This window comes from Macaca thibetana, chromosome 11 (assembly GCF_024542745.1).
Source record: "Macaca thibetana thibetana isolate TM-01 chromosome 11, ASM2454274v1, whole genome shotgun sequence".
In the NCBI taxonomy this organism is placed as follows: Eukaryota; Metazoa; Chordata; class Mammalia; order Primates; family Cercopithecidae; genus Macaca; species Macaca thibetana.
The window spans coordinates 7,395,375-7,411,323 of record NC_065588.1 but is presented as its reverse complement, the minus strand read 5'-3'; the positions used below and the strand labels follow the sequence as shown (position 1 = coordinate 7,411,323).

At 41.0% G+C, this 15,949-nt stretch overlaps 1 protein-coding gene across 13 annotated transcripts in view; it reads right to left on the bottom strand.

Moving 5' to 3' along the window:
- Positions 1 to 1,346: 1,346 nt before the first annotated feature.
- The window catches only part of PEX5 (peroxisomal biogenesis factor 5), a 32,287-nt gene continuing 17,684 nt past the window's right edge, over positions 1,347 to 15,949 (bottom strand). For 11 of the 13 annotated variants that reach the window (XM_050749532.1, XM_050749525.1, XM_050749523.1 and 8 more), the window contains one exon: positions 14,460 to 15,936. In XM_050749532.1, coding sequence (XP_050605489.1) covers positions 15,735 to 15,936 — 202 coding nt within the window. In that variant the 3' untranslated portion in view covers positions 14,460 to 15,734. Of the gene's footprint in view, positions 1,942 to 14,459; positions 15,937 to 15,949 lie in introns of those variants that run through there. The other 2 variants (XM_050749522.1, XM_050749530.1) reach the window with 2 other exon arrangements.

The following is a 15,949-nucleotide window of genomic DNA, read 5'->3' as shown; positions in this document are numbered from 1 at the left end:
TTTAGGAGGTAGCAGCATATCATCAGAATCATCTGTAAATCAGACCTGAATTTTTTTCCTAGTCAATTTGTCATAGGAAGTTCCCCATGGAGCCTAGGCGTGGATTAAAGGAGAGGTGGCAATGCAACAGGATTAGATGCCACTGAAGATGTTAAAATATAAAAAGTAATGCGTTTCAGCAAGTAATAGCTAACATTTTTTAAACTTATGTGGCAGGAACTATTGCTTATGATGATAAGTAATAATTATTCTAACCTTACCAATAACCCTGGGAAGTAGGGTTTTTCTTAACATTCCTATTCTGCAAAGAGGAAAACCAAGTTAAGTCAGTCATCTAAGGTTACCCAAGTAGCAAACATGGTACTGTGAAGCTGGGCAGTCAGACTCCCGAGCCTATGCTGTTAACCCACACCCTGAGGCCTAGCAATCTTGGGTAGATGGAGGAGAAAGCAGAAAGTAAGGGAGAGGGCAGCAAATCTGTTGCTTGCTATTAAGGTCCTTTGGCTCCATCTGCTGTTTAGTGCCAGAGTTGGCAATTCCAAATAGTTTGGACTCCTATAATTGATGTTTTTTTCCTTCTCTTACTGGAACACATATGCCTATCATGTTTTCTTCTTCCACTGTTAGGTCGTCTATTCAAACAAAAAGATTATAGATCTCATTTTAACTTCCTAAGTGAGCCCAATATGGACCAGAAGACTGTTGGTGTCCATCTGTTTGAATGTTGAAGGCTGTTTGACTTTGTGCCTGCTTCTAGTATGGTCCAAACAATTGAAGATATTTTGGCTTTGAGAACACCATAAAGAAGAATGAGATCCTGTCATTTGCAACAACATGGTTGGAACTACAGGTCATTACGTTAAGTGAAATAAACTAGGCAAAGAAAGACGAACATCATATGTTCTCACTTATTTGAGGGAGCTAAAAATTAAAACAATTGAACTCATGGAGATAGAATAGAAGGGTGGTTACCAGAGGTTAGGAAGAGTAGCGGGGTGGGTGGGGGGAGTGGGGATGGTTAATGAGTACAAAAGAATAATTAGAAAGAATGAATAATATCTAGTATTCTCTAACACAACAGGGTGACTATAGTAAAAAATAATTATACATTTTAAATAACTAAAAGAATATCATTGGAGTGTCTGTAACACAAAGGATAAATGCTTGAGATGATGGATACCCCATTTACTCTGTGTTTCTTACAAATTGCATTCCTGTATCAAAATATCTCACTTAGCCCATAAATATATATATACCTACTATGTACCTACAAAAATTAAAAATAATTTTTTTCAAGAAAAAAAAACAAAAAGTAAGAGAACTGCAAATATTTAATAGTGGTAGTCATGGTAGATTTTGCTGCCTAGTAGCAGCTGCCAGATATTGCTAATGGAGTCAGCACAAGAATCTTTTTAAACTGATGAAGCCTTTGAAAATTGTGTCAAGTTAGAAAAATTTTTTAACCCAAGTTAAGACATGAAGTTTCCTTCTTTGTGACATGTTAGATTAAGCCATTTTGCAGGGATTGGGGGATAAGGGTTCCCGGATTTTTAGAAAACTTCAACTAGACTAGAGTTCAGAGGAGAACAAAAGATATGACCCTGAGTGGCAGTCGCATCTCCAGACAAGGGACCCATTGCCTTAGCAGATTAAATACGCAGTTTGCTAGAAGACAAGCTATGTAAGTGTCTTAGCCTAAGGTTGTGAGTGGGTTGTTTTACCCTGATTCAACTATCTCTTTCCTTTTCTTTGAAACACAAGGCTGCCATGTAATGTGTGTTCGAACTTTAATAATTTTCATCTATTGTTTGAACAAATGAGGATTTGTTTTCCTACATGAATTGTCCAAGATGGTAGGTAGCGAATCCAATATGAGTTCCGGATCCCAAGGAAACTGCAGCCCGCTCATTCAGAAGCAGGGTCTCCAGAGGCTGTACATTTCTAAAGAAAAACAAATGAGTAAATTGAATAAAACCCAGTTGTACAGTTTGCACTTGAGGAAACTTTGACCTAGAATAGTTTGCCCGTCTCTAGAATATTCTTAAATTTGAAGACCAGAAAGTGTCTCAATTGCAATGAATTCCTATTTTCGTTGATATGAGAAAGACCATTAAGCATCTATATGAATCCTGGAAGGACTCTTAAAGGCCACTGGGATAATCACTATCATAATAGTCCAATAAATCATACCTCCCTGTATCCACATCTCTTGGCAGTGTGTCATTTCTTCTCTCCCCATCAAGAGATGGAGTCTATTTCTTCACACCCTTGATTCAAGGTTGAACTTATAAGTTTGTAAAATAGCGTCTGATATTAGAGTAACTAACTCCCCTCCCTAAAATTGCCATCCCACTCCACATCGAACTGAAACTGCACGTTTCTTGCTGACCACCACAAAGGGACAACAACCAGGGACTGACCAAGAAGGGACTTAGGGTAAAGGCACAGTGCACCCCATACAACTCGGGGAGAGGAGGAATGTACAGGTGCACACGCAGGGCACTCGCTATGCAGCAGGGCCTGTCATGTCCCTGTTGGCCCCCTAAGTCATTTCCAGCTTGGGTGTATGGGTAGAGGCTGCAAAGCCCCTGCAGCCAGCCCGGGCTGCCAAGGGTCATTCTCCACAGGGACAGGCAGCCCCAGTTATGCCTGCCTGACGCAGCAGTCTGACCTCCTGCCTGTGGGACCAAAGGCAGAGCCTTGTAAAATCAGTAATTTGCTTTGACCAATGAAAGGTGGCAGGAGTGAGATTGTGTGAGATCCGGAGACTTGGTCTTGAGAGCCTTGCAGTTCCTGCTGTGTCACTTTGACACCCTGAGACCACCATGCTGTGATGAGGCCGTCTAGCCTACTGAGGAATTCTCCTCCACCTTGGAACATTCCAGCCCTAGTTGAGGCATCAGATGACGGCAAGTGGCCCCATGAATGTTACCCGGCAAGTACAGCAAAGAAACGCCCTGATTGCCAATCCACAGAATAGTCAGAAATAATTATTGTTGTTTTAAGCCACTAAATTTTGGAGTGGTTTTTATGCAGCAAGATATAACTAATACACTTCCCAAGAAAATGTAAATCCCAAAGCAAACTCTGAACGCTTTAGGCGCACTTCACTTGCCCTTTACGAAAAACTTTCCTGCTTGGAAAATGAGAACACAGAGTCTTAATCGTCACCACCTTAATTTACCCAAAGCTACTAAATATGTTAATATTCCCCATGGGCTGATAGTTCATAGAACTAAATCTTAAAATGAAGATTTTCTACCTGGGAAAGGTTTTTTCAAATGAAACATTGGATTACTTTGAATTATAAATTCATGGTTAAAAGTAACTACTACACTGATGTGAAGAAAGAAAAAATAAATACATAAGAATTAGTGTGTATAAAGTAATAATTTATTAACAAAAGATTAAACATTCTTATTCTCTAACACAAACACTTTATCTCCTTTAAAAAGTTGTTGGATGGAAATAAAGGAAATCTTACTTTGGTTTAATGACTTCAGGGTCCTTGCTGTATTACAAGAAAAAATACAAAAGAAATACAAATGGGCAATAGGCTAAAGATTAACCATCACCTAAAGACTAAAGAGAAAATAAAAATAATACAAAAAGTTCTGGGTTTAAGTTTCTAAAATTTGTTTTCTTTTTGACTTTTATTGCAGGTTCTGGGTCTAAATTTCATTCAAATATATTGTTACAGATTGAAAGATATTTTACTTACAAACCTTTTTGTCCTAAGATCTTAAAACCAAAAACTAGAAGTTATGATGGTAAAATAAATATAATTCAGATCGAGACCATCCTGGCTAACACGGTGAAACCCTGTCTCTACTAAAAAAAACTACAGAAAACTAGCCGGGCGAGGTGGCGGGCGCCTGTAGTCCCAGCTACTCGGGAGGCTGAGGCAGAAGAATGGCGTGAACCCAGGAGGTGGAGCTTGCAGTGAGCTGAGATCCGGCCACTGCACTCCAGCCTGGGCGACAGAGCGAGACTCCATCTCAAAAAAAAAAAAAAATATATATATATATATATATATTTTTTTTTATATATATACATTTTATATATATATATAATTCAATTTTACTCCAAAGTAAATTAATTTGTGAATTTTGGACATACAATATTTCTATATAAATATTCTCTCCCATCTTTCCCACAGTGTAAAATAAAAATGCAAACATGGTATTACAGCTTATGCAAGAGTTTGGATTTTCCTTTCTAAAACACTAGATTAAATGAAACCTAAATCACTTACACTTGCCCTGGAGATAAAGTAAGTTGTTATTTCCTTTGTCATTATTTAAGAGTAGGTAATGTATATATGGGTGTGAGTGTTTAAGGAATTTGGGCCAGGCACGGTGGCTCACGCCTGTAATCCCAGCACATTGGGAGGCCGAGGCAGGTGGATCACCTGACATCAGGAGTTCAAGACGAGCCTGGCCAATGTGGTGAAACCCTGTCTCTACTAAAAATACAAAAATTAGCCAGGCGTGGTGGCGGACACCTGTAATCCCAGCTACTCGAGAGGCTGAGGCAGGAGAATCGCTTGAACCCGGGAAGCGGAGGTTGCAGTGAGCCAAGAGCGTGCCATTGCACTCCAGCCTGGGCAACAAGAGTGAAACTCCGTCTCAAAAAAAAAAAAAAAGAATTTGATTTAATTAATATTTAAATTGATTACAAATAATTTAAATAGTGTCTTTGTAAAACGGGTTTTTTTTGTTTTGTTTTTGACTTTTATTCCGGGTTCTGGAAGTACACATGCAGGTTTGTTACATGGAAAAACTGCATGTCGCTGAGGTTTGGTGTACAAATTATGCCATCACCCAGAGGAGTGAGCATAGTACCCATTCGTTTTTCAAACCTTAATCCCGCTCCCACCTCTCTGGTAGGCTGCAGTGTCTATTGTTCTTATCTTTATGTTCATGTGTACTACATGTTTAGCTCCCACTTATAAGTGAGAATCTGTGGTATTGGGTTTTCTGTTCCTGTGTTAATTTGCTTAGGATAATGGCCTCTAGCTGCAACCATGTTGCTGCAAAGGACATGATTTTGTTCTTTTTTGTGGATGCATGGTGTTCTATATTGCATATGTATCACATTTTCTTTATCCGGTCCACCATTGATGGGCATCCAGGTTGATTCCACATCATTGTTATCATGAATACTGCTGCAATGAACATATGAGTGCATGTGTCTTTTGGGTAGAGTGATTTATTTTCCTTTGGGTATATACCCTGTAATGGGACTACTGGGTCAAATGGTAGTTTTAAGTTCTTTGAGAAACCTCCAAACTGCTTTCCACAGTGTCTGAACTAATTTACATTCCCACCAACAGAGTGTAAGTCCCCTTCTCTCTGCAACCTCACTAACATGTTACTTTTCTGACTTTTTAACAATAGCCATTCTGACTGGTGTTAAGATGGTATCTCATTGTGGTTTTGATTTGCATTTCATTAGTAATGTTGAGCATTTTTTCATATATTTGTTGACCAAATGAATGTCTTATTTTGAAAAGTGTCTGTTCATGTCCTTTGCCCATTTACAAAATGGTTTTCTTAACCTTAGCTGTGACTGCAAATTTTGCAGACTACAAAGTCACCCAAATGCATTATCTGAGTAAAATTTTAAGATGCCGCATATCTCTGATAAATTTGGGTTATCAACAGTAATTGTATGAATCATTGATGCTAGCTTCAATATAATTTCTAAAATCCCAAGATGAATTTAGAAATTTTGACTAATATAATACCACCACAGATACTGATAATGATATCATTATCAGTATTATATTAATAGGTAATAGTCTATATCTGAAGATTTCTAAAGTAATTTCAAAATCTATTCATGTTTTTAATGCAAAAGCATGAATAATATAACATTCACAATTTTTTAAGAGAATAATTCTTACCAAATAAGGAAAATAGAAGTTTCTGTAAACTAATGAATTGTTTTACCATTAGTGCTCCTTGATATACAGCCAAAAATCTCTTGCACGTGTGCACTAGGAAATAACTACAAGAATATTCATAGCAACAATTTGTTCATTACAGTCAAAAGTGAAAACAACCTAAATGTTAACTGACAGAAGAATGAGCAAATTATTTGTGATGTATTTGCGAACTGCAGTTATATACTAAAATACAAATGAGTCTTTGAAATATAATGAATAAAAGTAAATCCCAGGAAACTATAATAGAATGATACCATTTTTAGAAGACTCAAAAGTCATTCTTATTGGTGAAAACTTAGAAGCATTGTATACACAAGAAAGAATAAACTCTTTTATTCAATTTTGTGTTGGAGAGTCTAGATAGTGCAGTATAATTTTTTTAAAGATACAATAGTTATAACGATTGGAGAGGAATAAATAAAAAGGTCATCATTTCTATATGGTATGATTGTGCATGATTATAGAAAATCCAAAAGAATCTATTGTCAGATTGATTAAACCTACTGAATCTGTAAGAGAATCTGGCAATTGGATATATCATTACACAAAAAGAATTGCATTTTCATATTCAAAAAGGATTGCCAGAAATAAACTATTTTTACATATAATTTAATAAAGACATAATTTATAATATTAAGTACCTAGAAATAAATTTAATAATTATAAAACATCGCACTAAGTGCTTGCTCTGGCAGCACATATACTAAACTTTATATTTAAAAAATAGCAAACATTTAAGTATATTAAAAGATATTTAGGCCAGGCATGGTGGCTCATGCCTGTAATCCTAGCACTTTGGGAGGTCAAGGCAGGCAGATCACCTGAGGTCAGGAGTTCAAGACCAGCCTGACCAACACGGCAAAACCCCGTCTCTACCAAACATACAAAATTCTACAAGAAAATACGAAAATACAAGAATTCTACCTGTTGGTATATACCCAAACAATAGCTGGGCGTGGTGGCGCACGCTTGTAGTCCTAGTTACTCGGGTGGCTGAGGCAGAAGAATTGCTTGAACCCTGGAGGCGGAGGGAGCAGTGAGCAGATGTCCGGAGCTGCACGCCCCGGCCATAGCGAATAATAATTAACGATTAAAACGCCTGAGCTCTATTCATTTCCACCTTCTACCTCCTCCCTATCTTTGCCTTTTTTCCCCTGTACTAATACCTCGTTAAAGATGGCGCTCTTCCTGCTTCTTCTTCACTCACTTTTCCCGCGCCCGGGGAAAATTGTTACTTAATAGCGCAAGCGCAACATGACGTCCGACCGGAGAAAAGGAAACTAACCTGGCCGCCCCCTCGGCAATGAGATCATTTCCGCCTTAGCCCAACCCCTTCCCTTCCAAGTGTATATAAGGCAGTGCATTACCACCATTAAACGAGACTTGATCAGAGCACTGTCTTGTCTCCATTTCTCGTGTCTCTTGTTCCCCAAATTCCCACCCCCTCCTCCAGGGCCTGCTCTGACTATCCCGCGGGCCGGGATAAGCAGAGATTGTGTCACTGCACTCCAGCCTGGGCAATAAGAGCAAGACTCTGTCTCAAAAATATATATATATATATATACACACACACACACACATATATATATATATATATATTTATTTATTTATACAAATTTCATGGAAAAAAAATAATTGTAAATATATCAGCTCTTTCCAAATTGATCTACAGATTAAATGTAATCCCAACTAAAATCCCAATAGGCTTTTTTGTAGAAATTTATAAACTCCTTACATAATATATATGAAAGAGCAAAGACTCAAGAATATTTTTCAAAAAACACAAAAGTGAATAACTGGGGAAGGAAACTTTCTCTGGAAGACACAAAGGCTATGACAAAAGTTAGATCACTAAGACAGAGTGGTATCAGCACAGGGACAGACAAAAAAATTAATGAAACCAAATAGAAATGAAAGAGATGGCACTGTAGATCACTGGAGAAAGGAGAAGTCATTCCGTGAATGTTTCTGGAGTAATTAACTATCCATATGAAAAACAGTATTAAGTTGGATTCTTACCTCATACCATATATAAAAATCAATTTCGGATGGATTAAAGTCTTAAATGTGAAAGTCAATGCTTTAAAATTTATAGAGCAATATAGAGAATAATATTTTTATGATTTTGAAGTAGGCAAGGACTTTTGAACTACACACAAAAAGCAATAATCATATTTTTTAAAGTGAGAAATGTAACTACAACAAACTTTTGTTAGTCAAAAAAAAAAAAAAAGCCAGTACATGAAAAGACAAGCCACAAACTGACAGAACTTATTTGTAATACATATGGATTCGTATCCAAAATACATGAGAATCTTCTAAAAATCAGTAATATAAAAATAACCCAATAGAAAAATGGACAATAGACATAAATTAGGCAATTCACAGTAATTCACAATAAAAACATTAAGCATCCTTTCATATTTATTGGCTATTCATATAAATAGCCAATAAATATGAATAGCCAAAAAATATGAAAGGATGCTCAATGTTTCTATTATGTTTTTATTAATCAGAAATGCAGGCCAGGTGCGGTGGCTCATGCCTGTAACCCCAGCACTTTGGGAGGCCAAGGTGTGTGGATCACCTGAGGTCAGTTCAAGACCAGCCTGGCCAACATGGTGAAACCCCGTATCTACTAAAAATACAAAAATTAGCCGGGCATGATGGCAGGCTCCTGTAATCCCAGCTACTCGGGAGGCTGAGGCAGGAGAATCGCTTGAACCTGGGAGGTAGAGGCTGCAGTGAACTGAGATCACGCCACTGCACTCCAGCCTGGGCGACAGAGCGAGACTCCATCTCAAAAAATAAGAAGAAGAAGAAAAGAAATGCAAAGAAAAATCACAACGGAATACCATTTTAAAGTCACTAGAAGGGAAAAATTAATGTCTAACAATTCCAAATTATAGAACAAGTTGGAGTTCAACAGTACTAAGCACAGGAAAGATATAGAGCAGTGGGAATTCTTATACATTTATGATGGGGATGGAAAGTGGCGCTCACTTTAAAAACAGTTCAACATTACCCTGTATTAAATAGTGTACCTACCCTAAATTATTCACAAGAATTCTACCCATTGGCATATACCTAACAATTGGTATGCACCCGACTCAACAATTCTACTCCTTGGTATATACCCCAAAATGCTTGCATATGTGCACTAGGAGACAATTACATGAATATTCCCAATTTGTTCTTTACAGAGAACAGTGGAAACAACCTAAATGTTAACAGAAGAATGAACAAATTATTTGTGGTATCTTAGTGGACAGCAGCTGTACACTAAAATATGAATGAGTCTTTGCAATGTAATGCTAGATGAATAAAAGCAAGTCCCAAGAATGTAAAACAAAAAGTTACCATTTTGAGAAAGCTCAAAAACAAATGCATTATTGTTATAGGGAAGCATACGCTGAAAGAACCTCATTTTTGCGCTTTATAAATTACATGTTAAGTGTATTCTCAGTATTATTAAATGTTACATAGTTTTAAACAATGAATAAAAAGGCTTAGTTATAATTCAGTGACTGATGGGATATGGGAGTGAAGAAAAATTTCAGAACTAGAGTTTCCAGGCTGGGAAATGGAAAAAGGGTGCTGCCATTAGTAATAATAACGAATTGTATTAGGAAAGGCTAAATATGGAGAGAAACGACCACATTAGACCTACTATGAGAAACCCCTGGGCCTGGACTCCATTCACTCTGCACTATGTCAAGCTAGGTCATAGTTATGACCGAGGGTCATTAGATGCCTTGAAGATCTGGGTATTCTCCCTTCCCTAGTACATGATAATTCTAGTATTTGGCGGTAGGTCCTTTGAGAGATTTGGAGAATATGTATTGAATATACTTGTATGTGGTATCACATGGTTCTTTTTGAAAGAGACTTGCCCTTCTCTTCAATTAATAACTAATTCAGATCTGGAACCTGGGCAAAGGTGATTCCATTGTAGGGGCTGACATTAGCCTTTTGCCATGCCTTCATTGGCTGTCCATCTCTCTTGCTCTGAGGAAGAACAGGGTTGATTAGCCATGACAAATACGTTCACGTGGATCAAGGGCCCGTCGTTCCTATTCCAACCTTACCATCTACTATGGTAATAATGCTCCTCTTGCTCTGAGGATTAACTGCCTCTACACAGCCTCTACAATTCCAGAACCCTATCATCCCAACTGACACAAGGGAGCCCTCTTTCTCTTATTAGTCTATATGGGATTCAGTACAGGTTTTCAATGGAGGCTTGAGCTCAGGAGCATTTTCTGGGTTTTTGTCTTGTTTTGTTTTTTTGAGACAGAGTCTTGCCCTGTCCCCCAGGCTGGAGTGCAATGGCACGATCTCGGCTCACTGCAACCGCCGCCTCCTGGGTTCAAGTAATTCTCCTGCCTCAGCCTCCTGAGTAGCTGGGATTACAGACACGCGCTAACACGTCCAGCTAATTTTTGTTTTTTTAATAGAGACGGGTTTTCACCACGTTGGTCAGGCTGGTCTCGAACTCCTGATCTCAGGTGATCCACCCACCTCGGTCTCCCAAAGTGCTGGGATTACAGGCATGAGCCACCGCTCCCAACCTCATTCATTTGGTTCTCAAGAGTGATCATTCTCTTTTTCTACTTACTTATTGCATTTTTAATTAGAAAATCCTATTTATTCATTCTAAGAAGTCATTTGTGCTCTACTGGCATTTTCTTGAGAATTCCTCTGTGTGTGTGTGTGTGTGTGTGTGTGTGTGTGTCTGTGTGGGTGGTGGTGGTGTTGTGTGCTGAAGTTCTCTTCTGATTCTCTTAATTGGCCATGGGCCATAGTTGAGTTCTGCTCCAATACTCTCCTTCTTCCCAGTCTGTGCAAATGAAAGCAGGACCAACAAAGGTGTGGCACCTCAGACACCAGAGAGCATCTCATCCAGATGTCTGTGGCCTCTGCAATGCCAGTGTGGTCAAGGCAATCACTAATCAGTCATACCCAAGGTGGTCCCTCCCACCATCACTCTCATTATGCTGCTCTCTCCTGACACTAGTATGAGTCTTCTTAGTAAGGACTCAGAAGCTCTGTTACAAGCTGCATAGCCTTAGTCTCCAAAGCCACAGCTTCCTTGCAAAGAGCTCCTTCCCACTCCACATAACTGCTGAACCCCAGGCCCTGGGCACTGAGGAGCCTCTGGGCAGGACGCACACCCCCACCCCTGCAGAAGTCCCTCTCCAGGAGCAGTGTTCTCCCTTCCATACCAAGAGCAGTTGAATGGGGTTCCTGGCTCATTCCTTGGCTTTGTTCTGAAGGGGAGCACCCCCTTAACTGTGCCCTCTCTAGGCGGAGCCCTCCAGAAAAGTATCCACCTGTACCTTTGTCTCAGGGCACTTCCCCTTGGGGAGGCACAGTGATCAAGAATTTCAATTCATCTTCTCCAACTAGGAGAGAATCAAAACATCTCCACACACGGATCAGCTCCCTTGGCATTTCCTGATTCTTCTACCCACAGTTCTAGAATGCATTCAGTTCACTCAGCAGCACTGATTAAACTTTTACCTGTCATGCACGATAGTGAGACGTCAGAGGTAAGAGATAACACGTCATGTCTAAGAACATTATTTTCAGTGATGAGGAATGGATGGCAAATGAAATGAGAAAAAAAAAAAAAGAAGCTATCACAGCAAACCAAGAAAGAGGATGAACCCCTGAACAAAAGTACTAACAAAGGCGCAGAGATGGGAGGACCTCTGTGACCTATAGCGAGGAGGTAGACCCTGCAGGACTGGGGACTAAGGGAGTATTACGGGAGAACAAGGAGTCCAGATCCACTCACTACTTTCTCCTCATGTGCCTGCAAGTCTACAAAACAAGGCGCAGATTTTTGGAAGGAAATTCCTATTTTGAATTTGTTGAATTTAAGGTACCTAGGGAACATCCAAGTGGAGAAGACAGAACATAGGAGCTGTGCCACGTTTCTAAGGCCTGGGGTGAGATCTAGGTGAGACTGTCATCAACATTTACATGGTAGTTATGCCACAGGTGTGGACGAGGGCACCACAGGATCCTGCAAAGCAAGGAAAGCAAGGCAAGAACAGCCCTGAGGAAGATCAACATTAAGCAGCAGATAGAGACACATAAGGGAGACTGAGAAGAAGAAGAACCATGAGACAAGAAATAACAGAAGCAGGGGAGGAGACTTAAAGCAGGGTGTTCATCAATGCGGAACCAGAGTACAGCCATATAGATTGTGAACTGTACAACACTGCAGATCGGCAGATGGATATTAACGGCATAGTAATACGCAGTGCACGACCTGCCTAACCAGGTGTGGCAGAGCTCACAGTACGGTCAAGATCAGAGATCAATGTGTCCATCTGCTTTGGCTATCTGTGAAGTCAGGTGACCTTGGCAAAGCAGTTGCATTGGTGAGTGCAGGGAACGGTACTGTGGGAGAAGACGTGAATGAAATGGCCTTGAGTGGAGGCAGTGTGCACGGCCCACTTGCTGAAGCGGCTTGGCTGTGAGCGGGAGGGTGGGGTGGGGGAGTGTTCAGGTCTGCTGCAGCTTCTGTGCTTTCTGTTGGAATGTACAGATCAGAGCCTTTGCTCCCAGGACCTGGACTCCTTTTCCATCGAAACTCTCCAGGGCTGGCTCCTACCAATCACGCAGATAACCTCATGTGAAAGGCCTTTCCTCACCACCCTAATGTTGCCACCACTAACCCTCCCCTTCACTCTCTAGTACACAGTGACATTTTTGTTTCTTCAGAGCACTTAGAACTGAAATTGTCTTACTTGTGTACTGTCTCTTCTCCAACAAGTATGTTAGCCCCAAGAGCAGGGATCTCATCTGCTTTGTGAATCATAGCCCTGGTGCCTGGAACTGGTGCTTGGCATATGGTAGGGGGTCAGCAAATGTTGGCTAAATTTTACTGGATTCAAAAGATGTACCTGGCACAAGCCATGCAAGAAAAGCATCCTCTTGGACACATTAATGCTACCAAAATCAGGTGAAGCAGACAAACCTGGAGACTTGGCTTAAACCAAGTGTTAGCTTAATTCTTAAGTCATTTACACAGCCAGACTTTGTCATGTCCTGCACCTGTGTAGGGTGGAAACTGCTCCTCCACCTGCCCAGCCCACTTCCCGCCTGGGTCTTTGCACCACCACCCTGCAGAGCCCAAGACACTAGCTGCCTCATGATCACCCAGGTGGCTACAGGTGCCATCACAGCTTCCTGCTCCCCTCCCCCAGGTGTTTAATTTTCTCCTCTAGAAAAGTACCACATGCACCAAGAAAATTTGAGAATTACAGAGAAGTATGATCTCCCCACTTTTAGCACATTGAGATAGTTCCCTATTGTCTTTTCAATGCATTTTTTTCTTGAGACGATCTGTAAATAATTGACTAACCATTTTTCTCACTATATTGTTAGCATCTATTTGTCACTGGAAATTATTCCATAAATGATTAAATAGCAATAGCTATATTTCACTGTCTGGACAATTTACTTACCCAGTTGTGTTTTAGACCTGTTTTCTTTTGTTTTTGGGTTTTTGGGTTTTTTTTTTTTGGCAGCTTTTGAGCCAACTGGAAAAAAAAAATTAGACTTTGGTCAAGTATGGTGCTCATCCCTGTGATCCCAGAACTTTGGGAGGCTGAGGCAGGAGGATTCCTTGAGGCCAGGAGTTCAAGACCAGCCTGTTCAACACAGTGAGATCTAGTCTCTATTTGAAAAACTTTTTAAATAAATTTAAAAGTTAGACCTTTTTTGGCCAGGCGCGGTGGCTCACATCTGTAATCCCAGCACTTTGGGAGGCCAAGGTGGGTGGATTGCCTGAGGACAGGCGTTCGAGACCAGCCTGACCAACATGATGAAACCCCGTCTCTACTAAAAATACAAAATTAGCTGGGCGTGGTGGTGCATGCCTGTAATCCCATCTACTTAGGAGGCTGAGGTAGGAGAATTGCTTGAACCTGGGAGGCAGAGGCTGCAGTGAGCCGAGATCACGCCACTGCACTCCAGCTCGGGCAAAAAGAGTGAAACTCCATCTCAAAAAAAAAAAAAAAAAAACTTTTTTCCATGTCTAATGTGGCCATAGACATCTATCTCCAAGTATAAATATTTGTATATATTTTAAAATTTTTCCTCAGGATAAATACCCATCTTGATATGGCACTTGATACAGTTCCCGATAAAGGCAGGCAGAGCCAGATGAAAACCTTTAGAAACCCAAAGCGTTGAAAAACTACTATCAAAATCCTTCCATGTAATTCATCATACAGAATGACCTGACAATCATATGGCACTGCACACTTTCCTTTGTAGTAGTAACAGGAGTAAAAGTTCATGATTATCGACATCTCTTTCTCCTGCTAGCCGACAGAACAGGAGCCTGTCCCCTGTGCTCTATCACTTTTAGAGGGATGAGCGGGTAACCAATATACCAATGAGAATTTCAAAGACAAAAACCATTGAATCCCAGTCCTCCAAACGCCAGCTCACCTCCTGCCACCCCACTTCACGGCCAGCAGAACTCATACCCACATCAGTTCCATTTATTCTTCGTACAAATATTTTACAGTTTTATTTTTAAATCATTTACACATATTCATACAAAGAAAAATAAATTTCAGGATGGAATCTTGGGACCATGGTAGTTTTAAAAAAAAAATCTCTCTGATCATTAGCTACTGAAGACAAGGCAAGAGGTTTAGCAGTCATTTCCGGGGGTTAGTGGATCTCCCCATGCAGGGGACAATTGAGAAGAATCCAAGCTGCTCCCTCATCTTCCTTCAATCTTCACCTTCCGGAGATAAGATGGGGGAAGGGGATTTTCCAATGCTCTCCCCTAGAAACATTTCAAGAAGTACAGCAAAGGCTTATGGTAACACTGAACCTTTTTGCTAGAAATCTGGCAAGATCGCAATTTCTGAACCAACTTTCTAGAAGAGTTAGCTCAATTCCCATTCACAGGTACTTCTAAGAGGAGGAGGGACTGCCGCACTCACCACACCCCCTTCCCACTGGCTCTGTCCTCCCACCAACGTTCCAGAACAGAGCTCTTGATCTCTTCTGATCTAGTCCCTCCCCGCTCCCACCCAGCCTCATTTCACAAGGGAACCTTCCTCCTACACCACACACTCAGACACTCTGTAGCAACTGGCCCTGGCAGCTCCTGAGGACCGCAGCAGTGATGACACAGGACTATTGCATCAGCACCGTGCTCACAGGGAATCAGAGCTCAGCCAGGAGAGGTCCCAGAATGACAGAACTATGAGCACTCCCACCAAAACTCAGCTGTGCTCAACCAAATCAACAATTCAACCAAACAGGCCAACTCCTAACACATCCCATCCAGACAGACATTAGAGGCGCACAGCAGATGAACCTCCTACTTCCACTGCCCAAGGAAGCTGGACTACTATCAATTCCCAGTAAAAGTGGGGGAAAGGACAGACATTACAAATGTGGTAGACCCTATTAGAAATGGCAGCTGATGATAACAGTTACCCTAAATCGTTGGGTCCTACCCAAAAAGCAGCACCAAGAAATGGCATGATGAGCAGAGAGATCTGTAGCTGGATGTACAGCCCTTGAATTACCAAGGGACTCAGAGATAACACAGCTCATTTCCCTACAATTATGTAGGAACTAGAACACAGACTACCCACCCCTACGTTGAGGCAGCTCCTGAAAGGCCGTACCGCTTATGGTCATCAGCCCACCCCCTTGGTAGGCCCATTTGGGGAGAGGGAATCACATCCAAAGCAGGGATCCCTCCAGGTGGACACTCACAGGGCAGCCCATCCCACTGTCACTGGGGCAGGCCAAACATAGTTAGGAGGGTGGACAGATCCCGTGCGTCAGCTGCCCCATAGGCATCGCTCTGGCCTAACATAGACAACGCCAAACGCAGGGTGCTCCAGATGTTCTCCGACATGGCGCCTCCTTCACCCCGGGGGCCGCGGCTTTTCCTCTGCATGTTCAGGGCCTCCAGAAAGTGCTCCACAGCCTCCCTGTAAGGAAGAA